At 62.8% G+C, this 27,537-nt stretch overlaps 2 protein-coding genes across 2 annotated transcripts in view; one reads left to right on the top strand and one right to left on the bottom strand.

Moving 5' to 3' along the window:
- Positions 1–27,537, bottom strand: part of SERHL2 (serine hydrolase like 2) — a 248,975-nt gene that overhangs the window by 91,189 nt on the left and 130,249 nt on the right. The window lies entirely within an intron of this gene.
- ARFGAP3 (ADP ribosylation factor GTPase activating protein 3) lies at positions 191–24,069 on the top strand. Its single transcript, XM_056137487.1, is given in 17 exon segments — positions 191–383; positions 5,340–5,458; positions 8,196–8,268; positions 8,613–8,744; positions 9,213–9,296; positions 9,975–10,062; positions 10,982–11,041; positions 14,976–14,992; positions 14,994–15,023; positions 15,818–15,960; positions 18,875–19,003; positions 19,406–19,525; positions 21,053–21,184; positions 21,660–21,783; positions 22,186–22,276; positions 23,130–23,251; positions 23,960–24,069. Coding segments are annotated over 17 exon segments (1,551 nt in total). The 5' UTR covers positions 191–314; the 3' UTR covers positions 23,978–24,069.

The following is a 27,537-nucleotide window of genomic DNA, read 5'->3' as shown; positions in this document are numbered from 1 at the left end:
CAAAGCCCGCCCCGCCCAGGTGCCGGGAGCCGCGGGAGGCCTCTGCGCGTGCGCGGAACCCCGCGCAGGGCGCAGCATCTCCGTGACGCGAGGCGTGTGGGCGGGGGGGAGCGGACGGCCCCCGGAGGCGAGCTGCGCATGCTCGCGGGCGGGGGCGGGGCCGGGCCGCCGCGGGGCGGGGCCGACGTCGCGGTGGGCGTGGCCTCGCGCGCGGCCCCGCCCCCTCGGCCCGCGTCTGGCTCCCGGAGGCGGCAACCGCTCGGGCTCGGTCCTTCCCTGTTGTCGGGGCGCCGCGGCCTCGGGCTCCGGTGGCCATGGGGGACCCCAGCAAGCAGGACATCCTGGCCATCTTCAAGCGCCTCCGCTCCGTGCCCACCAACAAGGTGAGCGCCGCGGGGCGTGCCCCCGGGCTGGGCATCCCCGCGCCCGCGGGCGGCGCCCCCGGGGCCAGTGGCCGCGGCGGGGCGGGAGGAGGGGCCGGGCCGGCCTGTGACACGTCGCACTCGGGCCGCGCCGCCGCCGCCCGCCCGGACCCCCGTGCGACCCCCCGCCGGCCCGCCCGGACCCCCGTGCGCCCCCCCCCGCCGGCCCGGACCCCCGTGCGCCCCCCCCGCCGGCCCGCCCGGACCCCCGTGCGCCCCCCCGCCGCCCGCCCGGACCCCCGTGCGCCCACCCCGCCGGCCCGCCCGGACCCCCGTGCGCCCACCCGCCGGCCCGCCCGGACCCCCGTGCGCCCACCCGCCGGCCCGCCCGGACCCCCGTGCGCCCACCCGCCGGCCCGCCCGGACCCCCGTGCGCCCCCCCCCGCCGGCCCGCCCGGACCCCCGTGCGCCCCCCCCGCCGCCCGCCCGGACCCCCGTGCGCCCACCCCGCCGGCCCGCCCGGACCCCCGTGCGCCCACCCGCCGGCCCGCCCGGACCCCCGTGCGCCCACCCGCCGGCCCGCCCGGACCCCCGTGCGCCCACCCGCCGGCCCGCCCGGACCCCCGTGCGCCCCCCCCCGCCGGCCCGCCCGGACCCCCGTGCGCCCCCCCCCCGCCGGCCCGGACCCCCGTGCGCCCCCCCCGCCGGCCCGCCCGGACCCCCGTGCGCCCCCCCGCCGCCCGCCCGGACCCCCGTGCGCCCACCCCGCCGGCCCGCCCGGACCCCCGTGCGCCCCCCCCCGCCGGCCCGGACCCCCGTGCGCCCCCCCCGCCGGCCCGCCCGGACCCCCGTGCGCCCCCCCCCCGCCGGCCCGCCCGGACCCCCGTGCGCCCCCCCGCCGCCCGCCCGGACCCCCGTGCGCCCACCCCGCCGGCCCGCCCGGACCCCCGTGCGCCCACCCGCCGGCCCGCCCGGACCCCCGTGCGCCCACCCGCCGGCCCGCCCGGACCCCCGTGCGCCCACCCGCCGGCCCGCCCGGACCCCCGTGCGCCCCCCCCGCCGGCCCGCCCGGACCCCCGTGCGCCCCCCCCCGCCGGCCCGGACCCCCGTGCGCCCCCCCCGCCGGCCCGCCCGGACCCCCGTGCGCCCCCCCGCCGCCCGCCCGGACCCCCGTGCGCCCACCCCGCCGGCCCGCCCGGACCCCCGTGCGCCCACCCGCCGGCCCGCCCGGACCCCCGTGCGCCCACCCGCCGGCCCGCCCGGACCCCCGTGCGCCCACCCGCCGGCCCGCCCGGACCCCCGTGCGCCCACCCGCCGGCCCGCCCGGACCCCCGTGCGCCCACCCGCCGGCCCGCCCGGACCCCCGTGCGCCCACCCGCCGGCCCGCCCGGACCCCCGTGCGCCCACCCCGCCGGCCCGCCCGGACCCCCGTGCGCCCACCCCGCCGGCCCGCCCGGACCCCCGTGCGCCCCCCCGCCGCCCGCCCGGACCCCCGTGCGCCCACCCGCCGGCCCGCCCGGACCCCCGTGCGCCCACCCGCCGGCCCGCCCGGACCCCCGTGCGCCCACCCGCCGGCCCGCCCGGACCCCCGTGCGCCCACCCGCCGGCCCGCCCGGACCCCCGTGCGCCCACCCCGCCGGCCCGCCCGGACCCCCGTGCGCCCCCCCCCGCCGGCCCGCCCGGACCCCCGTGCGCCCCCCCCGCCGGCCCGCCCGGACCCCCGTGCGCCCCCCCCGCCGGCCCGCCCGGACCCCCGTGCGCCCCCCCCGCCGGCCCGCCCGGACCCCCGTGCGCCCCCCCCCGCCGGCCCGCCCGGACCCCCGTGCGCGCCCTGGCCGGGGCTCGGGCCGCGGCGGGCAGCCGGGGGTCCCCGGGGGGCGCGGGGGGGGACGCTTGGGCGCCCCGACTCCTGGCCGGGGTGCCTAGGGGGGCGCGAGGGTGCCTGGGGGCCTGGCTGGATCCCCCAGGGTCTGGAGAGGGGGAGGGCCGGAGGGGAGGGGCGAGCGTCCACCCCCCCCCCCAGGGCCGGGGTCCACCCCGCGCACGGGGGCTGCGGACTTCGGGGACCTGGACTTTGGGGGAGCACCCGGGGTGGGGGGTGTGCAGCCACCTGTGACCCAGCTGGGAAGAAGCCTTTGCCGCCAGCTGGTTCCCCGCACACACACCCTCTGGGTGCCCGGCTGACCCCTGAGGTCCCCGAGGGGGTCCAGGCAGAGCCCAGCTGCCTCCCCAGCTGCTCAGGGGCCAGGCGCCCCCCTGCCGCCCCCTCCCTTGGGGTCCCCTTGGAGATGGGCCTCCCCAGCCGCCCCCGCCCCCCTCCGGCTTTTACAACCCCGGCAGCCCGGTGACAGGTGACTGACAGGTGACATGGCCGGGACAGGTCCGCGTGGAGCCTGCAGGGTACAAAGGGCTGCCGTGTCAGCTGGACTCTCCCCGCTTGCTTGCTCGGGCCCCCACGGTCAGGCCCCCGGGGGGAGAGTGTGACCAGCACGGTTCGACACCCACGTGCTCGATGGCTTCCGTGTCCCCCGGGGGTGGTGGCGGTGGCCAAGCAGCCCAGCCGGAGGGCCAAGGGGCAGAGACTCAGACCCAGGCGCCGTCTTGGCTGCTTGCTGGCTTCTCGGCGTGCTGTGCTTCCGTGCGGGGCCTGGCCGTGTGCAGACCCCCCTCAGCACGGCAGGAGTTGTCCGGGTCTGACTCAGGGACAGATCCCTGTATTTATTTATTTATTTATTTATTTGGGGGGGGGGGTGTCACACCCAGCGATACTCAGGGCTCTGCACTCAGGAATTACTCCTGGCGGTGCTCAGGGGACCCTATGGGATGCCGGGGATCGAACCCGGGTTCGCCGCGTGCAAGGCAAACGCCCTCCCCGCTGTGCTATCGCTCCGGCCCCAGGGACAGACCCCTGTAGAGGGAGGAGGCCCCTCGCATTGAAGAGGCCAGTTCTGTTACCCAGAGAACCTTCCAGATCACTCTGCTTTCTGGCCAGCTCACCTGGGCCTGGTCAGAGCCACCCAGTTGGCCGGTCCGGACCTCTGGTTTCCTCTCCTGCGGAGGGCCGGAGCTGGGCCTCACTCGGTCGGTCTGACTGGAAGGACCTAGAACATTCCAGAAAAGCAGAAAGGGAAGCACGCACTTGAGTCCAGTGCGTGCTGGCCGTGGGTTAGGATCGTTCTCACAGCCAAGAATGGATCTGCAGGAAAATGCGTCGCTTCTGATAGAACTGCCAACCAGCAGTCCTGTTCGCGTTCCGCACGATTGGGCTGAATTTCTTTTTATTTGCTCTTTTAATTGGGGAGGGGGGATGTCAGGCAGTGCTTAGGGCTCCCCCCTGGCTCTGTGCTCGGGGACTGCCCCTGGCGGGGCTCAGGGGATCCTGGGGGGCGGCTTGTGCCTTAGGTGATGACCCGTCAGAAGCTAAACGCAGCTGAACACTGGCTTTAAGGGGGGTCGGGGGGTGGGCGAGGTGGGCGGTGTCCCACCCGATCCCTCCTTCCAGGAGGGGCTGTGGGCAAGCTCAGAGACAGGGGGGCCCTGTGGGGCATCACAGAAAAGCAGCAGCACTGCTCCTCGGGAACGACTTTGCAGGGAGATCTCAGGTGGATTAAGGGGAAAAAAAGAAAAGAAGAGAAGAGAAGAAAGGAGAGCAGCAGGTCCGCCCTGGGCACGGTTCCTTCCCTGGTGGCTGTTGACTTTGGAAGGCCTAAAGGTCAGCGTCTCAGCTGGCCCGTCCGGAGCCCGCGTGCAGAATCCTCACTCGGCCCAGACCCAGCCAAGCACCTGGGAGTGTGGGGGCCCCCGCTCCACTCCCACCCGTGGCTCCCACCCATCGGATCTTCCTTCATCCTGAGCTTCCCCCAGACGGGCACCCAAGGGGGCAGCCTGAGGATCTCCTGCCCGGGCCCCTCGGTGGGGCTGGGGGCAACCCCGGGCACCCCCGCCCAGCCAAGAGCTGCCGGCCACCTGTGCGCCCGCACCCAGCCGGCTCCACCCTGCATCTGCCTCCTGGGCTGTCAGTGCCCCATGTGTGCCCCAGGCACCCATGCAGGCCGCCTGGGTCATTCTGGGGGCACCCCAGAGCCCTGTTCTAGGCTCCTGATCAGGCCGGGGTGGGGGGTGTCCCTCACCCCACCCTCAGGGGCACCCGATGGGCCCTGTGACACCCACTGGCCTTCCTGCAGGCTCCTGCCTCGACCCGGCTCTGCCCCCTCCTCTTTGAGGGCAAGAGGGGGACCCGAGTGGCTGCCCAGCCAAGCTCTATGGACTGGGGTGTCCGTGCTCAGCAGGGGTCCCTCTGGAGCTCAGTCCCGACACCCCCCACACCCGTTTCGGGGGACTGCCTTGTGCGGGGCCTCGGCCAAGCCTTTCCCCCACCCCAGGATGGCCGGAAGTTAGGCTGGGTCTGTGGGTCACAAGCTTGTTTCTGGAGGACGAACCGGACCCCGTGCCCTGCGTGCGTGTGTGCGTGTGTGTGTGTGTGTGTGTGTGTGTGTGTGTGTGTGTGCGTGCATGTGCGTGTGTGTGTGGCCCTCTTGGCTGGATCGGCGGGGTGGCAGGCCTGAGCTTCTGGGGGCGGCTGGGGGCTTGGCCGGGGCAGCTGTCAGTCGGTCGAGGACAGATGCGGCCGTGAGCTGGTGGCAGGTGACGGCTGCCTTTCAGGGGCTCCCTGCCTGGGGGATGGTGGCTCCCCTGGGGTCCGCGCCTCTGGCCTGACTGTGTCAAGGGAGGAGGGCTGGGGGATGCTGTCCGGGGCACTGCCCGCGCCTTCTCTGTGTCCTCCTCCTCCAGGCCAGAGCCCGGCAGTAGAACCCAGGGTCACACTCGGCCACACCTCAGGGGCCAAAGACATTGTCGGGCGTGGGGGGCGGCCCTTGCCTTGCCGCGGCCGACCTGGGCTCCATCTCCGGCACCCCAGGGGCCCCCCAAGCCCGCCGGGAGGGATCCCCGAGCTCTGCCCCACCCGTGTTCCTCCAGGTGTGTTTCGACTGCGGCGCCAAGAACCCCAGCTGGGCCAGCATCACCTACGGGGTGTTCCTCTGCATCGACTGCTCGGGGGCGCACCGCTCCCTCGGGGTCCACCTGAGCTTCATTCGGTGAGAGTCCCCGTTCCTCCCGGCCCGGCCCCCCCTCGCCACTCCCCGCCACATCCCCGGGAGGGAGGGGCCCTGCCCGGGAACCCCAAATCCTGCAGTGCCCCACACAGCGTCACCCGCCGGGACCGAGAGGAGATGTGGGAGTGTGCGCACGTGTGTGTGTGTGTGTGTGTGAGAGAGAGAGTATGTGAGTGTGTGAGTGTATGTGTGTGAATGTGCGAGAGTGCACATGCGAGTGTGTGTGTGGGTGTGTGTGAGTGTATGAATGTGTGCGTGTATATGTGAGAATGTGTCAGCGGGTGTGGGTGGATGTGGGGTGAGTGTGTGTGTGTGTGTGTGTCTGTGAAGTGTGTGAGTGTGACTGAGTGTGAGCTCCTTTTCCAGTGCTCCATCCAGGGTTTTCCCTTTGGTCCCCTCCTCCTGGTGAGTAAGTGCCTGTCTTCCGCTTGGCCCATAAGCTGAGGGCTTTGGGGGATGCAGCCGGCCCCAGGCCCCCAGTCCAGTGGGGGAGGGGGAGGTGCCCTTGGAGGGAAGTCACGGCTGAGAAGGCGGCGAGGCGGCCGCCCTGTGCCCGAGTCTGACTCAGTGACGCTCTGGGCACCCCCGCCCCTCCAGACCAAGCACGCGTGTGGACACGCTCCCCACGGCTCCTGCTCGGATGGAGCGGGGACATGGGGGCGCCCTCGCCGGGCCCCGTGTCCAGTTCCCCGAGTGCTGACAGCGGGGATGGACCTTGACAGCAGATCCCTGGTGGCACCTGCCGGCTCGCCCGGGGGCCTGGGCCGGAAATCTGGCCACGACCTGTCTGAGCGGTGCAGGGGCGTGGGGTGGGGGGCGTCTCCCTCCTTTCCTCTCCCGTCTCCCTCTCCCCTTTCTCTCCCTTTCTCTCCTCTAGGCCAAGGCCCGCCCTTCCCACTCTCCTGCTTCCGCGGGAAGGCAGTGCTCGGGTTCAGCTCAAGCCACGCCGAGAAATTGTGTGTGTGTGTGTGTGTGTGTGTGTGTGTGTGCGTGCGCGTGCGTGGAGGAGAATGAATGTGTATGTGTGTGTGAGTGCATGGGGGAGATTGTGTGTGTGTGTGTGCGTGTGTGTGTGCGAGACTACAGGAGTGTGTATGTCAGTGAGCACGTGTATATGTGCTTGCGCACTTGTGGGAGACTGTATCTGTCAGTATGTATGTGAGAGCGTGTGAGCGTGTGCGCGTGTGTATGCGTGCATGCGTGTACGCGTGTGGGAGAATGCGCGTGTCTGGGAGGCGCTGCGGGGCTCCCCTTCCTGTCAGCTCCCGTGCGCAGAGGCCCTTGAGCCTCTCTCAAGCCCTCCCCTGAGTCCATCTGGGGACAGCGGGTGAGTCAGCGCCCACCTGAGTCCATTAGCCGCGGCCTCTGTCCCGAGGCCTGTCCCAGGGCAGATTCCGCCAGCTCAGTGCCCGTCGATCCTGTCTTTATCTCGGCCACGCAGCAGCACGTGGGGTTCGGGGCCACTGCAGGGCGGGGCTGGCCTGGGCCTCACAGGTGCTGGCCACGGGTCCTCACCCTCATCGCTGACCGATGTTTCTGGACACGTCCGACCTCTTCTTGGAGCTGCTTCTGGACTAAACATGTGAACAGTCAGCGGTTCTGAGAGGCCTCGGTGGTCAGTGGGCCTGAGAGGCCCTGGCCTTGGTGGTCAGCGGGCCTGAGAGGCCCTGGTCTTGGTGGTCAGCGGGCCTGAGAGGCCCTGGCCTTGGTGGTCAGCGGGCCTGAGAGGCCCTGGCCTTGGTGGTCAGTGGGTCTGAGAGGCCCTGGTCTCAGTGGTCGGCAGGTCTGAGGAGTTGTAGCCTTAGTGGTCAGCAGATCTGAGGGATCGTGGCCTCAGTGGTCAGTGGGTCTGAGATGTCATGGCCTTGGTGGTTGGTGGGTCTGAGGGGTCGTGGCCTCATGTTTTGCTCACTCCAGGGTGACCCCTCCTCTGACCGGTCTTGTGACTGTGTGTGTACATGTGTGTGTGAAAACCTGTGTGTGCATGTGAATATGTGTGCATGTGTTTGAGTGCCTGTGTGTGCATATATGCATGTTTGCATGTGTGTACATTTGTGTGGGCACCCGTGTATACATGTGTGCATATCCGTGTCATCTCTGTGTGTGCTGTATGTACATATGTGTTGTGCAGTGTGTACATGTGTGTACGTATATGTGCGTGTGTACCCATGTGCATTGGTGAGCACCTGTGTGCATGACCAGGTACGTGTGTTCATACCTGTATGATGTGTACATATACTACACAGTCACACGCACGTGTGTGTACATGTGCACCTGCATATCTGTATGTGGTGTGTGTGCGTGTGTCTGTACACATGCAGTGTTTACATGGGTGTGTGTTTTTGCATATTTGTGTATCTCTGCATATGTGCATTGGGGTGTGCAGGCTTGTATGTGGGCACCTATACGTGGTGCTGTACATGTGTGAGTACATACATGTACATCTGTTTGTGTGTGCAGACCTGTGTGGTGTGTGCACGTGCATGCATGTCTGCTTGCCTGTGTGCATATGTCTGCGGGCCCCAGGAAGGCTCACGGCTGCAGGAGCCGCTTGTCCCCACTGTCCTGCCTCAGACCGCCCCCAGCCCGCATGCGTGGGTCCCAGTTCAGCACCAACTTCAAACTCCTCGGGGTGCGCCAGTCAGGGACATCTCGTCCCTGGGGGTTCGCTGTCTCAGTGCTGGGGACGCTGACCCTGGGGTCTTCTCTCTCCTCCCAGGTCCACAGAGCTGGACTCCAACTGGTCCTGGTTCCAGCTTCGCTGCATGCAGGTCGGAGGCAATGCGAACGCCGTGAGTCGGGGCTGGCTCCCCCACGTGTGCAGTGCTGGGGCGGAGCCCAAACCTCCTGCCTGCAGAGCGTGTGCTCTACCCACTGAGCTCTCCCTCTGGCCCCCCGAGGAAAACTTTACTGAAATGTTTCCATAGTTTAGGTCATTTTCGTGTTTCCCTAGTATCTGAAAACACCCTCCTCGGGTGCAGGGACACAGCAGGGCGCGGGAGGGGGCTCGTGTGTGAGGCCTCAGGTTCCCGTCACCGGCACCCCCAAAAGTAGATCCCGAGTCCCAGGAAGAAACACTCTCAGGCGCCAGGCGGGAGGTGAGTGGGGTCTCGCTTAACTGCCTCCTTCCCTGCAGTCGTCCTTCTTCCACCAGCACGGCTGCGCCACCACCGACACCAACGCCAAGTACAACAGCCGGGCGGCCCAGCTGTACCGGGAGCGGGTCAAGGCGCTGGGCACCCAGGCCACCCGCAAGCACGGCACGGACGTGAGTCGGGGTGCGGGCGCGGGCGGGAAAGGTTCAGGCCAGGCGGGCTTCCTGCAGGCAGGTGGTGACTCCCCTGCCAGCGCAGGGCGGGGTGTGGTGGGGGTTGCGGCCCCGCCCTGCGGAGGCGTTGCTGGGGTCCCGCAGGTGGGATCAGGCCCGTCCCTGGTGCTCGGCCGCCTCCCTCCCCGGTGAACCCTCGATCCCACCCTCTGCTTGGCTCAGGGAAGTCGCCCCCCCATGGCACCCATATAGCGCGAACAGACCCTGGAAGGGACAGACCGGAGACCCCCACGCTCCCTGTCAGTGCAGAGTGTCGCTCTGCCATGCGGGCTCGGGGTTCCCGGTTGTCGGGAGTGGGCGAGTTTGGAGACGGGTTGGCTGGGGACCCGGGGTCCCTGCTCGCTCCAGGAGTGGGCGCAGGTGGCAGGACCACGGGCAGGGCAGGAGCCTGTGACTCTGTCATTGCAGCTGTGGCTGGAAAGCTGTGCGGCCCCCGGCCCGGCCCCCGCGCCCTCCGAGGAGGATTTCTTCGCCTCTCACACGGCTCTGGAGGTACCGTGGACACCCGCCCTTCCCCCCGCCACCCCGCGGTCAGCCCCTGCTAGAGGCCTGCGGCCACCGGCCACCGCAGACTCACTGTCTTGCAGCCCTTAGGTGGATCTGAAGTGCCAATGAAATAAAAGTGCACCTGGGGCCGGAGAGACCGTCCGGCGGGCAGCCGCCCCGGGTTCAGTCTCCAGCATCCCATATGGGTCCCCTTCCCACCCGACAGGAGTGATTCCTGAAATCACCGGGTGTGACCTCCCAAGCACTGCACCGGAGCACTGTCCTCCCGTTGTTCATCGATTTGCTCGAGCGGGCACCAGTAACGTCTCCATTGTGGGACTTGTTGTGACTCTGTTTGGCATCTTGAATACGCCACGCCATGGGGAGCTTGCCAGGCTCTGCCGTGCAGCCGGGATACTCTCGGTAGCCTGCCGGGCCCTCCGAGAGGGACGGAGGAATCGAACCCGGGTCGGTCGCGTGCAAAGCAAACGCCCTACCCGCTGTGCTGTCGCTCCAGCCCTGTGACCTCCCAAACTAACAATAATTAAAGACACATTTTGAGAGGGCGGGAAGCCGGGGTCTGGGGAGCACACTGTGAGCCCGGCTGTCTCTGAGCCCCACCCCCCCTCCCTGCTTAGCCTGGCTCTGCGCTGGGCCCTGAGGCCTTTCCCCCCCTTCCCGCAGGTGAGCAGCACCGGACAGGTGCCGGCACCCCCAGAGTCTCCGTCCCCGGGACTGTGGACCACGGACACCACACCGGGCCCTGCTGAAGGTAGCCTGTCCCGGGTGCTCCGGACCACGATGAGAAACGGGGTGGGGGCCCCAAGGGGTCATAAAGTGGGGTGGGGGTGCAGGAGAAGCAAGCCCAGAGCTTAGGCCCATCGGCGCCAGACAGGTGCAGAGAAAACCGTCTGGGCGCCCCGCACTGTTGGGGGGAGCTCTGGACCCGCCTCCCACTCCACGCCCCAGGTGGGGGGATGCTCACCCTCAGAAATGAGATTCCAGGGGCTGGGGGATAGCACAGCGGGGAGGGCGTTTGCCTTGCACGCAACCAATCCGAGTTCGATTCCCAGCATCCCATAGGGTCCCCCGAGCACTACCAGGAGTCATTCCTGAGTGCAGAGCCAGGAGTAACCCCTGAGTATCGCTGGGAGTGACCCAAAAAGCAAAAAGAAAAAGAAATGAGATTCCAACCCAAGCCCCCTGGAAGCGCTGACCCGGCCAGGCTTCCTTCCTGCAAACAGCTGTAGTTTCAAACAAAGCATCTCCTTTCTGTGTATAAGAAACAGATAAAAGAATAAACAGATAATCAACCCGGCCACCCCAAGGCTGCAGATAAGGCAGCAGAAGCAAAGTGAAACAAAAGGAGGCGCCCAGCTAAGGCGTCCCCCGCACAAACACACACACACACACACACACACACACACACACACACACACACACACCCTGCGAGCCTGAGCCCAGAGTCACACATACACATACACACCCTGCGTGCCTGAGCCCTCACTCACACACTCCCCCGCCCCGCGTCACTGAGTGCAGAGTCACACACACACACACACACACACACACACACACACACACGTGCCTGGGCCCAGAGCCAGATCTCCCGGGCGCACCATGGGCAGCTCTACAGAGTCGAAATGGCCGAGTCCGCTCTGGACGTTCACGCAGTGTCTTTTCACTTCCAGGTGAAGCTGAGAAAGGCCCAAGCGTGGAAGGTCTGCAGGGGCCCACCAAGGCTCCCTTAGGTAAGATGCGTGAAGCCGCCGCACCCTGCTGGTGCCCTGGCAGGGGTCAGGACCCGGCCCTGACTGCCCGCTGCCTGGCCTCGCGTTGGCGTGGATGCACGCTGGGCAAGGGGCAGCCGTGGCCAGTTCTTCCCGTCTGCCTGGCCCCTGGCGCAGCCGCAGAACTGGCCCTGAGGGCACGTGAGCTGATGCCTTGGGGGCTGCCCGGCTGCCCCCTCTCCATTGTCATGGCCACACTTGGTCACACTTGAGATGGGGCGATGTTCTCTCACTGGGCGACAGACTTTCGTCTTTCGTTGTTTGGGGGTTTATCCTGTCTTTTCCTATGAAAGCCACATCTTCGTAAGGAATAAAAAAAAGGGGGGGAATTTTATTCTCTTTTTTTTTCTTTTTGGGTCACACCAGCGATGCTCAGGGGTTACTCCTGGTTCATGCACTCAGGAGTGACTCCTGGCGGTGCTGGGGGACCCTATGGAGATGCTAGGAATCGAACCCGGGTCGGCCGCATGCAAGGCAAACATCCTACCCACTGTACTACTGCTCTGGCCTGGGATTTTATTCTTACTGAGTCTTTTACATGTAACACGTAATTTTGAAAATGACCATCAGACTAAATTGTATCCAGTGACATGATTTTTACATTAAAGAAAATTTGTTATGAAGGCACCATGATTTACAGAGTTACTCATAGCTGAGTTTTCAGCATACGTTCTAGCACTAATCCTACCCCCAGTGATTTTTTTTTATTTGTCCTTTTGTTTTTTGGCTTTGTACGGACTACATCCAACGGTGCTCACACTCCTGACTCTGCACTCAGGAATCACTCCTGGTGGTGCTCGGGGGACCCTATGGGATGCTGGGGATCCAACCTGGGTTGGCCGCATGAGAGGCAAATGCCCTCCCCGCTGTGCTGTCGCTCTGGCCCCAAGATTCTTCAGGAACTTTGTCTAGAGGCACAAGAGGCCATTGAGGACACACTGTGGGGCCCTGGGGCCCCTACGCTTCCTGTTGGTCCCTTACTGAGTTCTGTGGCGCCCGGCCGACTGCAGTCCACATACTTTGGAGAGCCGAGATTGGTGGACGGGTTTGCTCTGGCAGGAAGGAGACCCGCGCCCTCGAGGAAGCGGGAGGCCACGCGGGGCCTTTTCTCTCCCCGCAAATAGGTTTCCCCTGAGTTTGAAAACTGAACAGGGACACTCAGGACGCACTGGGCCCGTGTCCACCATCCTGAGGTGTGTTCCCTCAGCCCTGCAGGCAGACGGACGTGGAAACGCAACTCTTGACTGAGAGCATCTATTTCCTCCTGCTTTTTATTTTTTAACTTTTTATATATATATGGATTTTTGCTTTTTGGGTCACACCTAGGGATGCACAGGGATTCCTCTTGGCTCATGTACTTAGGAATTACTCCTGGTAGTGCTCAGGGGACCATATGAGATGCTGGGTATCGAACCCAGGTTGGCTACGTGCAAGGCAAACACCCTACCCACTGTACTGTTGCTGCAGCCCTAATTCTTTTTTCTTATTTTTATTAGTGAAACACCAGTTGTAGACTTACAATTTTTTGTGCTTGGGTTTCGATTATACAATGATCAAGTACCCATCCCTCCACCAGTGCCCATTCTCCACCACCACTAATCCCAGTATCCCTCCCTCCCCCCTCTCCCACCCTGCCTCTGTGGCAGGGCATTCCCTTTTGCTCTCTTTCTCCTTTTGGGTGTTGTGGTCTGCACAAGAGGCATTGAGTGGCAATCATGTTCGGTCCATAGTCTACTTTCGACATGCATCTCCACTCCTGGGAGCATCCTCCAAACACCCTTTATTTGGTGCTCCCTTCTCTATCTGAGCTGCCCTTTCCCCTAGAATGCCTGGCTGGCCTCTAAGCTACGGAGTAATCTTCCTGGTGCTGATCTCAGCTATTCTTGGGTATTAATCTCATATTTTGTTACTTTATATCCCCCAGATGAATGCAATCTTTCTATGTCTATCCCTCTCTTTCTGACTCATTTCGCTTAGCATGATACTTTCCATATTGTACCACTTGTATGTAAATGTCATGACTTCATCTTTTCTAACAGCTACATAGTACTCCATTGTGTAGATGTACCAAAGTTTCTTTAACCAGTCATCTGTTCTCGGGCACTCAGGTTTTTCCAGATTCTGGCCATTGTAAAGAGTGCTGCAATGAATAAACAAGTACAGATGTCACTTCGGCTATACTTTTTTGCCTCTCCGCGGTATATTCCCAGGAGTGGAATTGCTGGATCAAATGGGAGCTCAATTTCTAATTTTTGGAGAATCGTCCATACTGTTTTCCAGAAGGGCTGAACCAGTGGACATTCCCACCAACAGTGAAGGAGTGTCCCTTTCTCGCCACATCCACGCCAGCATCGGTTGCTTTTGCTCTTTTGAATGTGGGCCAGTCTCTGAGGTGTGAGATGGTATCTCATTGTGGTTTTGATCTGCATCTCCCTGATGATTAATGATGTAGAGCATTTTCTCATGTGCCTTTTTGCCATTCGGATTTCTTCTTTGAGAAAGTTTCTGTTCATTTCATTGCCCCATTTTTTGATGGGGTTGGATGTTTTCTTCTTGTGCAGCCCTAATTTTTAAAAAAAAATTGACTTTTTAAAACTTTATTTCAGGGGCTGGAGTGATAGCGCAGTGGGTAGAGCGTTTGCCTTGCATGCAGCCAACATGGCCGACCCTGGTTCGATTCCCAGCATCCCATATGGTACCCCGAGCACCGCCAGGAGTAATTCCTGAGTGCATGAGCCAGGAGTAACCCCTGAGCATCACCGGGTGTGACCCAAAAAGCAAAATAAATAAATAAAAATTAAAATTTAAAAAAAACTTTATTTCAGGGGCTGGAGTGATAGCACAGCAGGTAGAGTGTTTGCCTTGCACGCGGCCCAACCCTGATTCGATCCCCAGCATCCCATATGGTCCCCTGAGCACGGCCAGGAGTAGTTCCTGAGTGCATGAACCAGGAGTAACCCCTGAGCATCGCCGGGTGTGACCCAAAAAGCAAAAAAAAAAACTTTATTTCAACATAACTTTGCTTACAGAAATACACTCATGCTGGTTAATGGAAAACCGTTTAAATTTAATTTATTTTACACAATTGGGACCAAAACCTTGGTACACAGTTTAAGCTTTTTTTTTAAATAGGATTTTATTTTTTATTTTTGGGTCACACCTGACAATGCCTAGGGATTACTCCTGGCTCTGAACTCAGGAATTACTCCTGATGGTGCTCAGGGGACCATATGGGACTCGGGGGATTGAACCCAGGTCAACTGACACCCTCCCCACTGTGCTCTCGTTCCACCCTGGTTTAAGCTTTTCAAACAAGGATTGCCAGTACCTCTGCCAGTACCTTATCTTATCAGAACATCTTTTTATGACATCTTATTATCTCATTCCTACTTTGGACAAACTGGCAGGCTACCGAATGTAACCTGCCCACACGGCAGAGTCTGGCAAACTCCCCGTGGCGTACCAAATATGCCAAATACCAGTAACAATGATGGGTCTCATTCTCCTAAAGAGCCTTGAATATAATCTCAGGGCTAGGATGAAAGAGACGTTACTGGGGCCTGCTCGAGGCAGTCGACGAATAACAGGATGATGAATGAAAAAAAAACAAGGATTTGCAGTCTGATTTTTCATGTGTAACAAATGTATATAGAAGGTCCTCCATCATATGCTGCTAAAGCCAGCAGTAGTAAAGCAGTAACCTGAAGAAATCTGCTGGGTTTTTCAAAGACGCGCTGTGGGGTGGGGGTGTGGCTGCTTGCTCTCTCTCTCTCTCTCTCTCTCTCTCTCTCTCTCTCCCTCTCTCTCTCTCTCAAAAAAGACTCACTTGAGGAAAAAGATAATATATATGTTTTACTGGTTTGATCTACAAGTTTCCTTTTTTTTTTTTTGACAGAGATTTCCTCTATCATAAAAAAAAAAACCAACTACAGCCAAAAAAGGAGTGAGTACGGTCTATAACGTCTGCCAGTCCCACTAGAAACTAGCTGTTAGGGCAGGAGACCCCAGGTTTGATCCCCAGCGCCCCCCCACCCCCGCCCCAGACCCCCCCCAGCTTGGAGTAGCCCCAGGCTGTGAGTTCACCCCCTTCCCAGCAGAAGCTTTGATGTTCTAGCAGGCCGCCTGGCCGACCGTTTCCTGTTCATGTGATCTGTTTGATCTTACTTATTCTGAGTTGCTGTGACATGGATGTGGCTTGGGGTTTTGTGTGTGTGTGTGTGTGTGTGTGTGTGTGTGTGTGTGTGTGTTTGGCTTTTTGGGTCACACCAGGCGATGCTCAGGGGTTCCTCCTGGCTCTGCACTCAGGAATCACTCCTGGCTGTGCTTGGGGGACCCTACGGGATGCCGGGGATCGAACCCGGATCGGCTATGTGCAAGGCAAACGCCCTCCTCTCTGTGCTATCGCCCCAGCCCCGAATGTGGCTTGGATGGTTCCATTTTGGGCCCCCGCGGAGTCAGGCTTAGTGGAGCTTTTCCCGAAGGAGAAACTGGACAGCGGATTGACCACGATGCTCCCCCGGGGATCTGCTGCATCAGCGTTTTCTGGGGAAGGGGTCCTACCATGCAGACGCCCGTTCCCCGTCGCGGCGGGGCCCCTTGGCTGAGTCCTTCCCTCCTGGGAACTCCCGTCACCGGGCCAGGATGGCAGTGGCAGCTTGTGGAAGGGGACGGGGCGAAGGCCTGGGGCACCGGGCCATCACCCCCCGCCCCCCGCCTCATTCCTGGCACTTTTGCCAGCTGGGGGCCAGGAAGGGCGGCCTGGGCGCGCAGAAGCTGGAGAACGCGAGCTTCACGGAGATCGAGCGGCAGGCCCACGCGGCCGACATGGCCAAGGAGCAAGAGGAGCACCGTGCCCGCGCGGCCGCCCGGGAGGAGCCCCTGTGAGTCCCGCCAGGCCTGGGGCCCTGAAACCGCCGACCCGGGGGCTGGGCGGGAGAGGCCACGGGAGACCCCGCTTTCTGCGGCAGGTGGGGGCCGAGGTCGGGGAGGGAGAGAGACAGTTGCTAGGGACCGCCCATCCGAACCCCGAACCCCCAGGCCTGCCGTGGGGTCAGCCTGCAGCTCAGCCCGGAGGAATGGGCTGACCCGCACCCCCACTGGGAACTAGGACACGCGTCCACGTGTCCACGCGGCCGCAGAGCCAGCAGGGATGGGCATGGCCATGGGACCTGAGCATAGGCTGCGGTCCACGCTCCCGCCAAGGCCCAGGCAGAGCCCCGAGGTCGGCCGAGGCCCCGACTGGCCCCTGCGAGGACCACTGGGGGACAGAGGCTGCAAGGGGCCCGGGGCCTCCCGGGGAGCTGCTGGAATGTTCTGGATGCGACCGCGGCAGTGGGGTCAGCTCCAGAGGGCGGACTGTGGATTTGATCGCGTGTCAATGACCAAGAAAATACTCAGACACGAGGCCCTGGGCTGGGGACTCGGTTCTGGGTCTCTGGGTGACGGTGGGGCGGGGAGCAGGGGGTGCTCGAGTCTGGAAGGGCCTCAGACCTGGCGCGAGCAGGACCAGGATGGGGAGAGAGGGGGAGCAGGGAGGAGGCTGCGCCGAAGGGACCATCCCCGGGTGGGAAGACTCCCTGGAGCTGCCCAGAGAGGCGGGAGCCAAGGACCGCGACAGGCTCCATCCTGCCGGCCGGGGCATCGCTGCCGCCATTCTCCGCACCGGCTGCAGGGGGCAGCACTAAACCGTCCTGCGCCGCCTTGCGTTCAGTAGGGTTTGCCCCAGCTTTTTTTTTTTTTCCCTGACCCCGATGGGTGTTTTTTTTGTTGTTTATTTGGTTGGTTTTTTTTTCTTTTTGGGTCATACCCAGCGATTCTCAGGGGTTCCTCCTGCCTCCGCACTCAGGAATTCCTCCCGGTGGTGCTCAGGGGACCCTATGGGATGCTGGGAATCGAACCCGGGTCGGCCGCGTGCGAGGCAAGCGCCCTCCCTGCTGTGCTATCGCTCCAGCCCATGGGGTGGGTTTGTTTTGTTTTGTTTTGTTCTTTAGGTGATTGGTTTTGGGGCCTCACCCGGCAGTGCTCAGGGCTTACTCCTGGCTCTGCACTCGGGAATTACTCTTGGTCGTGCTCCAGGGACCATGTGGGATGCCCAGGATCGAACCCCGACTGGCCACGTGCAAGGCACACGCCCTCCCCAGGGAACTATTGCTCCAGCCCCTGAGGGTCCGGGCGGGGGAGGGGGGTTGACCCTGGGCAACAGCTCCGAGCAGTGAGCTTGGAGGGGCCCCCAAATCGACAAAACCCAAATCAACAAAAAGGTGAAGGCGTGATTCCGCAAGTAAATCTCTGCTTGTTTGGGGGCCATGCCCGGATCCGTGCTTGGGGGCTACTCCCAACTCAGTGCTCAGGGATCACTCGCACCAGGGGTGTGGGGGGAACCCCGGCTCCCTCCCGCAGAGCCTGCACCTGCTCTTGGCGCGTCTCCATCTTCCCGGCTTGCAGGCCGTTTTCTCTAACAGCCTTAAGGAAAGTTCCCCCATCAGCAGTGTGCAGAGCAACCTGCGTTCTTGTCACTGGCTAGTTCCCCACTGCCCCTCATGGATTCGGCCCACTCCCAGCTGAGACTGAAGAGGGCTCAGCGTGGCCCCTGTGTGTGGGGGGGTTGTCACCCCGGCCCCCCCCCCGTGCCTGTGGCTGGCCTCCTGCGCCCGGCCTGGCCTGTTCTTTGGCTGCTCTGCCTCTCTTGTCCAGGCCTGTTTTGCATTTTTGTTTTGAAGCCCCTCTGGGGTTACCCTGTGGCTCTGTGCTCAGGAATTATTCCTGGCAGACTCATATACTCATGTCGTGCCGGGGATCGAACCCAGGTCCACCGGGTGCCCGGCCAGCACCGTCCCCGCGGTGCGGTCTTTCTGGCCCCTACTGTCTCTTTGGCTTTCACCGCTGGCCCCGGCTGTCTGAGCGTGTCCGTCTGCCCGGGGCTGTCTCCTGAGCGTCTGGGCCCGACCACTGCTCCCCCGGCGTGGCCTCACCCCCCTGACATGACGAGACTCACCGGCCGCCAGCCCCGCGTCCCTCCCGGCCCACTCTCACGCCAGCTCCAGCTCCTTCTTCGCACTCGGCCCGGGTTGTCCTTTCCCCCGATTGCTGCTGGGACTGTTTCTCCCTCCTGCTTGCTTTCCTGTCATCCGAGGGGACGTCGGCGCTTTCCTGCCTCCCCCCTCCCAGCCCCGGCTCACGGCTTTACCATGAGAGACATAGACTCTCCGTGTAGCTGTTTTTATCTTAAACTGAAGCCAACCACGAGACTGACCACAACTCTGGTATCCGGTGTGGACACATGTTAGTCCGAGTAAGAAATGGTGCCTTTGGGGCGGACCCAGCATCCATCCCCGGCACCCCACATGGTCCCGAGCTGCCAGGACAGACCCCCTAAGCGCGGGGCCCTGAACACCGCTGGGGTGACCCCAAAACCAAACCCAGAAAATGTGCCTTTTGCTAACCTCTGTGGAAGTGAGTCTGGGTGCAGACTGTCGGGGTCCCTGATGGTCCCCAGGGTGGACCATGACAGGGATGGGCCTGTAGCCACAGAGGCTGTGCAGACTCTCGGGGTCCCTGATGATATGGGCTGATGGAACCAGCGGCCACGGTCGCAGCAGACTGCAGCTCACTGCTTCCCCGTTTCTCGGCAGCTGCTCCGAGAAGGTGTTTCTGGGGGAGAATGACCAGGTCGCCCCCTCGGTGCTCATCCTGGGGGGCAGGAAGCCCCAGTCTCAGGCTGGTCACAGGCTGGCTTGTGTATGTTCACGGGCGCAGCTGGGAGCAGCATCAAGGAGCTCTCGGTTTCCTTGGCAGCGTCTCGTCCTTGCGGTTGGCTTACCAGGACCTCACGATCCAAATGAAGAAAGACGAAAAGGCGAACCTGAGCGGCAGGAAGAAGCCGGAGTCGGAGCGGCTGGGCATGGGCTTCGGGGGCTCCCGGAGGTGCGTGGCCCGCCAGGAAGAGGGTTTCCCGCTCCGTGTCGACTTGAGGAGTACTTTCGTCCTCTCCTCCCATGACGCGGCTTGGACTTGGGTGTTCGATGTAGCGTGGAAAATGCCACGTATGTTGCTTAGAGAGAAGGAAACGGGCGACTTGCTAGTGAGCCCACACGCTTAATATACGTGGCTGTCAGTTGCATGACTACACACACACACACACACACACACACACACACACAAACACACACTGCCGCATGCCAGCGTTCCTCAGCCTTGATGCAGGAAATCCGGGTGCGTACACCATCTGAATCGCTGACGTCGTTGGCCCCGGGGTTAGACATCAGTTTGCTCGGGTGGCGTCACTGTGTGCGGCGACTAACCCACTGCTTTGTTCTTCCCAAATAGCATTTCACATTCAGTGACTTCAGACCTGCAGACCATTGAGCAGGAAACTCCTGTCGTAGCCAAACCGAGGAAGAAATACAGTGACGACAACGATGACTCGTACTTCACCTCCAGCTCAAGGTAACGCACGACACTCCCCCACTGCGGTGCTGGGGAGGCGGCGATCGGCCTCCCCTGCCGGCGTGTTGGCGTTAGGAGGAAGCACAGCTCCTTAGTTAGCTTCACTGGTCCGGAAAGTCTCGCCCGGACCCAAGCCCTCCTTTGGAATGAAAATCAGGGCAGCGTTTGTGCGCGGGGCATTGGCTGACCTGCAGCCTGAGTCAGCCCAGGGGCGGGAGGGCCGTGTCCGCCGGGAGCATGGGGTGAGAGAAGCTCTGCTGGGTGCCCGAGGTGGACCCTCGGTGTCCGTCACCCCTGTCTCTGGAACATTCCACAGCCGTGCTCCCTGCAGCGTCTGCAGGATCCGGTGCTCAGGTCACGGTGACTGTTCAGACGCCTTTCATACACCATACGCTGCTCCTACGGAGATGCGGAACAGACACGGAACAGACACGTGACGTAGACTTCCACAGACACATAACACACATAGACATGTGATGTAGACATGTGACAGACATGTAACATAGAAATGTCACAAACTGTTCCATAAACACGTAACATATAACATAGACATATTAAGACATGTACCAGACATATAGACACGTAACAGACATGTAACATAAACATGACACTGTTCCACGGACATGTAACAGACATATCACATAGACACATGACATAGACATGTAACAGACATATAAGAGACGTGACATAGACTGTTCCATAGGCATGTAACAGACATGTAACATAGACACATAATAGATGCGTAACAGACCATTCCATAGACACGTAATAGACACATACCTATATAACACAGGCTTTTCCATAGACGTAGGGCTGGAGCGATAGCACAGCGGTAGGGCGTTCGCCTTACAAGCGGCCAACATGGCCGACCCGAGTTCGATTCCTCCGCCCCTCTCGGAGAGCCCGGCAAGCTACCAAGAGTATTCGATATGCCAGACACAGTAACAACAAAGTCTCCAATGGAGACGTTACTGGGCCCGCTCGAGCAAATCGATGATCAACGGGAGGGCCTTTACTTACTTTTACTTTCCATAGACGCATAACAGACATGTAACATAGACACATGACATAGACATGTGACAGACATATAAGAGACACGTGACATAGACTGTTCCACGGACATGTAACATAGGCACGTAACAGATGCGTAACATAGACCATTCCATAGACACAGATATATAACACAGACTTTTCCATAGATGCATAACAGACATGTAACAAAGACACATGCCATAGACATATAACATACACACACGTAAGACGCCGTCCCACAGACCGTCCGTAGACATATTTCCAGGTGTTTTCCGTCCATCGCCGTGTCCCATAGACACGCACCATCGTCATACGCAGGCGTGCCCCGTAGCCATATTCCATAGGCGCGTTCCCTGGGTGTCCCCGGGAGACGCTGCCGGGCGCGTGGGAAGGAAGAGCCGGGTCCTCTCGCACCCACCGTCAGACGCCTGGTCTCGCTGGAGAGCAGGTTCCGGCCCGCCTGGCCTCCCCTCGCGCCTGCCTCTGTCCACGCAGGTACTCGGACGCGCCCCTGGAGACGAGGAGCACGTCCTTCTCCAGCTGGGACGACAGCTCCGACGCCTTCTGGAAGAAGGAGACCATCAAGGACCCCGAGGGGGCTCTGAAGGCCACGGGCTACTTGGACAGGTGGGTCTGCCTCCCCACCCCCACCCCCCTCCGCTAACCCAACCCCCCGTGGGCAAGCAGTGGCCAGCACCGAGCTTGCCCTGCGCTTACGAGCACCTTCTCAGGGTCAAGGGCTCCAACCTGGGGTGTGCCTTCCTGGAGGCCAGCGGGAGAGGCCACTGCCCCCTTGTCAAGGCCATCCACCCGGGCAGGCTCTCCGGGAGACGCCGGCTGGGTCCAGAGTCAGTCCTGGTTCCTGTCCTAGCTTTGGAGACGAAGTCGCACCCCTGCGGCCCGCAGCCCGCTTTCTGCGGCTCCTGCCTCTGACATTCCCATGTTCTCCTCAGTCTCTGGGATGAGTCCTCCCCGAGGGCCACCTCCGACGCGCCCGGCTTCCTCCACACCCGCGGCTGTCGCCCGGGCTCTGGGGGCTTGGGGGTGTGAGCCGCCCAGGGGGTCCCCGCGGGCTGATGGGGCGCCCCCTTCTCCCCTGCAGACCCGCCGCTCGCCGCAAGCCGGACTACGCCCCCGTGGAGAGCACAGACGAGGCCCAGAAGAAGTTCGGCAACGTCCGGGCCATCTCGTCGGACATGTACTTCGGGAGGCAGGCCCAGGCCGATGTGAGTGTCAGAGTATGGCCAGAGCCACGTCCAGCTGGGGCAGCCCAGGCGCGGGGTGGGAAGCTGGGGGCTCGTCCCCTACCGCCCTTCTCTCCCTCCCCTGGTGCCCCCCGGAGCTGCAGACACACGTGGAAGTGGGGGTGTCCCGGGTGGGGCCTCGGGCCGCGTGGTGGCCCCTGGTCTATGCCGCCCAGTCTCTGAGAGGGTCCTGATTTTCAGTGGAGCTTTGGGGGTACTCTAGGCCGTCCCCCCTGCCCCTGGCCGCCACAGGTGGGCTTCAGCTGTCCACGGTGGGGACTCTGGCTCGCAGCGCAGGGGCACAGCCAGCACTCGGTGACAGCCCGGGGGGGCCGGGGCCTGGCCGTGTTGGGGACCGACGTCTCCGTGTGCTTGTATGTCCAGTATGAGACCAGGGCCCGGCTGGAGCGGCTCTCGGCCAGCACGTCCATCAGCTCGGCTGACCTATTTGATGAGCAGCGGAAGCAGGCGGCGGGTACGTGGCCGGGCGTGGGACGAGGGATGAGGGGAGGGTCCCCACTGCCCGTAGCCGGGGGACTGACCCTGTGGGCCGCCGCCCCCTGCTGCCCAGGGCAGGGAAAAGGGAGGCTGGGGTCCCCGAGGGTCCCTGAGGTTACACCCCAACCCCAGTCAGCAGCCGGAGCCCAGCGGGAGGCGGGCAGTCAGCCCAGCGACCCAGAGGTCAGTTGGCTCCTGAGTGCGGGTCACTGAACTGACCCAGGGCCTGGGGTGGGGGACTGGGGTACTAGTGCCCACTGCATCGGCAGTCGGGCGGGTCCCCCAGGTGTTGACCGTCCCCAGCCATGTGTGTCACTGGGTGTGAGGACTTCTGAGGACTTTGGGGGCTCAGGCAAAAAAAAAAGGCCTTTGGGGTGGGCTTCCTGCCCCCTGCCCAGAGCAGAGGCCCCCGACTTCCAGGCCTGGATCCGGTGTGGGCTCTCCGAGGGTCCCCAGAAGGTCCCTCCCACCCGAGGCTCATCAAACCCCACCTCCACCGCCCCGCAGCCCCTGGTCACACCCTCACCCACAGCCTGATGGGGGCCCACCCATGTCCCCCAGACACTCCGGCAACTCCCCTGAGAGCCTGAGGGACATGGGGGCAGCCCCCACCCACTTCCCGGAAGCGGTTCTGATGGTCCGAGCTGGCCCCTCTCGGCCAGCGAGCTCTCGGTGTGGCTGTGACCTCAGTGTCCGGCAGCCCATTTCCTTGTCCTCAGGCCCGGGGTCTCTTGGCCACTAAAGTTGGGGTCCCCGGGGCTCAGCCCGTGCTGTTGGGGTCCCTGGGCTCGGTCATGCCGCGCCCCCTAACCGCGTGTGCCCTTGCACAGGGACCTACAACCTGGCCAGCGTGCTGCCCACCGCGCCTGACATGGCCCAGCTCCGGCAGGGGGTGCGCTCTGTGGCCGGGAAACTCTCCGTCTTTGCCAACGGGGTCATGACCTCCATCCAGGTGAGGGGGGCACGGGGTCCTCCAGGGGCGCCCTGTGGGCAGGGCCGGGCCTGAGGGTGCTCTGGGAGGGACAGGACGCTGACCAGTGCTGGACTGGGGTTACACCGTCCCCTGTGCTCTCTCCCCTGACCCCAAAACACCATTTTTATTTTTGGGGGGGCTCGTCTGGTGATGCTCAGGGGACCACACAGGGTGCCGGGGACCCAACAAGGCCGGCCACCTGCGAGGCAAGTGCCGTAGCCTCTGTGCTGTCTCTCCGGCCCCCTAAAACACCCTTTTAAGATCCAATGACCCCCCCATGGACAGTGGGCCCCCAGGCCGGCAGCTGGCCGCTGAGCTCCACGGCCTGGGGGTGCCTTTGGGAAGCAGCCACTGCCCCCAGGGAGAGTCGGACCCCAGCCCCCAGCACCGCTAGAGCAGCGGCCCCAGAGTGCTCCGGCCCATCACCCCCTTCACAGAAAACAACCCTGCAGGGGCTGGTCACAGTGCTCGGGGGATGCCCAGGCTTGGGGGGGGGGCAGCGCAGGGGAGCACCCGGTGCCCGTGGTTATCCCAGGGTAGTGTTTAGGGCTCAGTTCTGCCTCGAAGCACCCATGTCCGAGGGGGGATGCTGCAATACTCTCGGAGGAAGCAGTTTCCGGCTCAACCCGGGGCAGGGTCTGTGGGGCAGGTGGCCCAGTGGGCAGCGCACGCGCTTCTCTCCTGCAGGACCGCTACGGCTCCTAGTCCCCGGGCCACGCAGCTCAGCCGAGGAGAGGCACCAGCCGGGCCGCCCGCTCACCCCCGCCCGGCCCCTGCGACTCTTCCTGCCACCTCCTCACCCGCCGCCGCCGCAGCCGCCACCCGCCCCTGCCGAGGAGGCCGCCCCGTCTTCTGCTTTTTGAATTTCTGAGAAACGTATGCGAACGCCCGAAGTATTGACAAACGGCTAGTGCTCCCTGGATTAAAGACAAATACGAAGAAATGCCCCCGAGATTTCGGTATATAATATATAGATGTGGATATGTAGATGAGGGGCCAGTTCACTGAAATTGGGTCGTTTTGTTAATATTTTTTTATCCGGATCTTGGTTTTCCAAAAAAAAAAAAATTGCAGAATGTGTATAAATGAATAAAGAAAAATAATCTGGCTGTGTTTTAGACAGCGTTAGGATATATTGTTCAGCACAGTAAACTATATTTGAGATTTGAACCAGGAAAAACGGTTTCCGTGGGATATTTTGTGAATCATCTTAAAGGCTCAAATTTGTAGATTTCCGAATACAATAAAGGCTCAGGAGATGCACTGTGGCGCCTTCTCTGCCGGGGGTCCCCTGACCGTGGGGTTCCCCAGGCCACTGGGTCCTTCCCTGTGCCTCCCTGAGCCCCAGCCTCCTGCCTCTGCCCCCGAAGGTGCCCCCAAATCCAGCCCCCAGACTCACCTAGGCCTCCCTGCATCACCCCTGCCCGGGTCCGGCAGATCGGCCGAGAAGACTCAGCCCAGGGCCTGTGGGACCCCAGGGGACAGTGCGAGGGGACCCCAGGGGTGGTACTGAGGGGTCCCCAGGGGGAAGTACCAAGGGGGCCAGGGGGCAGGGCCCAGGGAAGACGGGGCCCAGAGCTTCTGTGGGCTCCCTAGTTGGGAGGTGGGCCTCACGGGGGTCAGAGGAGCCGACCCCAGGGCGGGGACCCCACAGGCCGCAGCCGTTTCCCAGCAGACGGTTCACGCCCACCCAGACACGGCAGGGGCGGGCAGCCTCACTGTCCCAGGCCCTTGGGCTGATCGTGCCTCTGAGGTGCCCCCAACAAAGGTGTGAAAGGGTAGAGAAAGGAGGGGGCGGGAGGGGGCTCACGGGACTCCCCCCACAAATCGGCTTTTCACCCCAGACTTGCCCGGCCTATGTGCCCGGCCCGGGCACCCCAACCCGTCTGCACCCAGAAGGCGTCACCGAGTCAGGGGCTACCCACGGTGCTGCAGCTGTGCTCAGGACCCAGGGGACCTCCTGACCCCCACGTTGGTGACCCAGATCTCCCCCTTGGGCCCGAGCGATGGTGCAGCAGAGGGCGTTTGCCTGGCACGCGGCCGACCCACGTTCAGTCCTGGCCGACCCACGTTCAGTCCCGGCCGACCCACGTTCAGTCCTGGTTAGCCAGGTGTGGCCCGAAAAAAGACAAACCGAAACGAATTTAAAAATTGACAAAACCAGGCGCCACCCACGTGGTGCCCAGGAGGCCGGGAAGGAGGAGGGGCAGCGCCTGTCACCCACTGCCCACGCCGCCTGCCCACATGCACTTCCTGCCGGGCTACCTGTGCCCATCCGGGAACCTCAGGAGGGCAGGGCCTGTCCAAGCCCGGTCCGGACACTGAGCCCTCGGGCAGCTGTGCTCAGGAGAGTTAAACAGGACGAGGGTTTCTGTGGTCACAGTGAGGGTGCCCAGTGTCAGGGCTATTGTTGAGACTCACGCACGGCCTGAAGGAATTGCCAGGGGACTCGGGGGGGAGGGGCTCCCAGCAGTGCTCAGGACCCAGGGTTCACTACATTTTGTGCTCCAGCTCGGCTCCCCGCTGCAGTGCTCAGGGGACCAGGCGCTGCTCGGGCCTGACCCCAGGCCTCCTGCAAGCAAAGCCTGAATCCCGCCAGGAGTGCCGCCCACAGGGACACCAGCTCACCAGGCCTGAATGGGCAGAGCGCCTCCTGCATGCCAGGCCCGTCTGGGGCCCTTTGACCATCTCCCCAGGCCCGAGGGTCTCGCTGGGCCCTTGCTACGGTGGGAGGGGGTTCAGGGACGGGTCGGCGTGGACCGGGGAGGTCTCTGCTGCCTCTTCCTCCCGGGCGCCCTCCAGCTCCGCAGTGGGACTGAGTCAGATGTGGGGACGCCTTATTCCACACCATGACCGCAGAGGCAGAGACCCCCCCCCAAGGTGGGTCTGGCGGACCCCTAAAGCTCTTGCCATAAATGTCTCAAATGTGCCATGTGGGGTGACTCGCGGGGACAGGGGACGGTCCTTAGTCACAGTCACCTCCTGCCAGGGGCTCGGGCACGGTGCCCGGCACCCTCCCGCTGTCCCTGTGGATTTTCCTACGGTCCGGGTCACCTGTTTGGCATTTGCATTCGCTTTTGTTACTCTCTGTGTTTCTTCCCTTCCCGCGGGAGGCGAGGGGGGGCAGCTCACGGGGTCCCGGAGGCCCAGAACCACCTGTCCTGTCGCCCCGCAGGTGCAGGTGAGATGCTGGGGCCTGCGCCAGGCGGCAGGTACCTCACTGGCCCCTGGGAAGGAGGAGGGGGGGAGGCAGGCCCGGGCTCGCCCACCCTGGGCCCGAAGCTCCTTCTGAACCCTCCAGGCTGTTTCTGCAACAAAGTAGCAAATGCTGCTTCTCTCCAAATGCATTTTGACACAAATCAAAGCTCCCTTCTGAGAGTGTCGCCACTTTTCCGGGGACAGGAGAGATAGCACAGCTGGGAGGGCGTTTGCCTTGCATGCGGCCAGCCCGGGTTCGATTCCCAGCATCCCATATGGTCCCCTGAGCACCGCCAGGAGTAACCCCTGTGCAGAGCCAGGTGTGACCCAAAAAGCAAAATAAATAAATAAATAAAAACGGTCACCGAGGGGCTGGGGGCAGCAGCATCAGGGTAATGCTCCGGCCCTACAGACCCCTGTGTGTCCTGCAAGGTGTGGCCCCTAACCCACAGATGCCCCTGGGCAGGGGGGTCCACACCTGGCAGCCCCTCCCCACCTCCCACCCTAGCTGTGCTCTCTCTCTCTCCTCTCGCTGAGGATGTAGGTTTCCAGGGCATTTTTTTTTTCGTGATGTTGTTTGCTTGCTGTGGATCCTCCTGATGGATGAAACTGGCTCGCGGGTGGCTCCTGCCTGCGGGAGACGGGGCGTTTGTCACCCTCGGCTGAGTCCTTCCCGTCTCCCCGTTCTCCTTCTTCTGCTCCTATGAGCAGAAGTTTCTCACTGTAATGGAGACTCCCTGGAGCGCGCCGGCTGATCAGGGGGTCCCTGGGGAGTCAGTGTCTCAGCACCCGGAGAAATGCCACGCGGGGCCCGAGCTGCAGCGGGCGTCTTTAATCTGCGGGTCTGGTCCCTTGGGGGAGGGCGGGGCCGGGAGGATGGCCGGGAGGAGTCAGAGCATCATCTGATTAGGCTACGGCTGTGCTGGAGACGCCAGGCAGCTGCCTCCCTGGGCTGGGCAGAGCCGGGGCTCCCCGGGAGCAGCACTGATGGGGGCCTGGGGGGCTCGTCCCCCTCTGGGAGGACCCCTCGCCCCGCCCCTGCCACACTGACCAGGAGTCAGGACAGT

The sequence above is a fragment of the Sorex fumeus genome, unplaced genomic scaffold (genome assembly GCF_029834395.1).
Source record: "Sorex fumeus unplaced genomic scaffold, SorFum_2.1 ptg000125l, whole genome shotgun sequence".
Classification (NCBI taxonomy): domain Eukaryota; kingdom Metazoa; phylum Chordata; class Mammalia; order Eulipotyphla; family Soricidae; genus Sorex; species Sorex fumeus.
Note: the sequence above shows the minus strand (reverse complement) of the source record. Positions and strands in the feature narration are given on the sequence as shown.